At 35.9% G+C, this 1,251-nt stretch overlaps 1 protein-coding gene across 1 annotated transcript; it reads left to right on the top strand.

Moving 5' to 3' along the window:
* Positions 1–18: 18 nt before the first annotated feature.
* Positions 19–1,245, top strand: LOC100639889 (COP9 signalosome complex subunit 4-like; the record flags this gene model as incomplete). The annotated part of the gene is made up of 6 exons (XM_003392040.3): positions 19–181; positions 234–385; positions 459–562; positions 704–857; positions 952–1,102; positions 1,196–1,245. Coding segments are annotated over exons 1-6 (747 nt in total), but the record flags the coding sequence as incomplete, so codon positions are not given.
* Between the last annotated feature and the right edge of the window lie 6 nt (positions 1,246–1,251).

Here is a 1,251-nt window from a genome sequence, read left to right as displayed (position 1 = left end):
TTATTATTTTATAATGCATTAGAGTGGGCGAGGCTTTTAATCAAAATGGCTGCCTATGTTCACAGTAAGATGTCTGGTGGCTTGGCTGGTGGAAAGGGCTACCAAGACCTTCTGGACCAGATATTGTCAAAATATAAAAAAACAGAACTTAAGGAAGCACTAGAAGCCTTCCTGACATCATGTAAGATAATATGATCATTAAAGTAAATATTTATTTATTAAGGAACATGCAGCTCTTGATAAAAGATTGAGTCTTGTTGATGCCAAATCCGTCCTGTCTTTCTTTGCTGAGAGAATCCCGAGAATAGGCAAAGACATTGTAAAGGACGTCTGTCACTTTGCACTAGCAAGCATTCAACCTAGGATAGTTTCCTTTGAAGAACAAGTACTGTATTTTAATTATTGAACTGAATCTTTACTTTTCTTCCTTGCCCCTCCCCCCCCTCTTTCTCTTTAAGGTCACCAACATTAGACTAGCACTGAGTAAAATATATGAAGAAGACGGTCAATGGAGTAACAGTGCTGAAGTATTGTGTGGGATCCCACTTGAGAGCGGACAGAAGTGAATCGTGTTATTATTATTATTATTATTATTATTATTGTTATTATTATTATTATTATTATTATTATTATTATTGTTATTATTATTATTATTATTATTATTATTATTATTATTATTATTATTATTATTATTATTAATTAGAATATACACTGCTGATTTCAAGATGGAGGTATATTTAAAGATTACCCAGCTGTACCTTGAAGATGAAAACCACGTCTCGGCTGAGGCCTACCTGAACAGAGCTGGACTGTTACAAGCAGAGGTCAGCAAAGGACAACTTCACATCATCTATAAGGTTATTAATTAGTGGGGGCGGGGTTAAATGAATACACTTTTGCTAAGGAGAGCTCTGGCAATATGACAATTTATTAATACCATATCACTTATAGGTTTGCAGTGCCAAGATGGCCGACTTTAGACGCAAGTTTTCAGATGCTGCAAGAAGATACATTCAACTCTCATATGAATCAGCTATACATCCAGATGAAAGAATGACCTCACTTAAACGAGCAATGATATGTACTATACTGTCTAGTGCTGGTAAAGAAGGAGAGAGGGTAGAGGGAGAGGGGGGGAGAGAAGAGATGGAGAATTAAGAAACATTATAGATTAATGATGATACTCTTGCTTCAGGTCAGCAAAGGTCAAAGCAGCTGGCAGCTTTATTTAAAGATGAAAGGTGTCAGCAT

This window comes from Amphimedon queenslandica, unplaced genomic scaffold (assembly GCF_000090795.2).
Source record: "Amphimedon queenslandica unplaced genomic scaffold, v1.1 AMPQUscaffold_2075_Cont25921, whole genome shotgun sequence".
Classification (NCBI taxonomy): domain Eukaryota; kingdom Metazoa; phylum Porifera; class Demospongiae; order Haplosclerida; family Niphatidae; genus Amphimedon; species Amphimedon queenslandica.
Note: the sequence above shows the minus strand (reverse complement) of the source record. Positions and strands in the feature narration are given on the sequence as shown.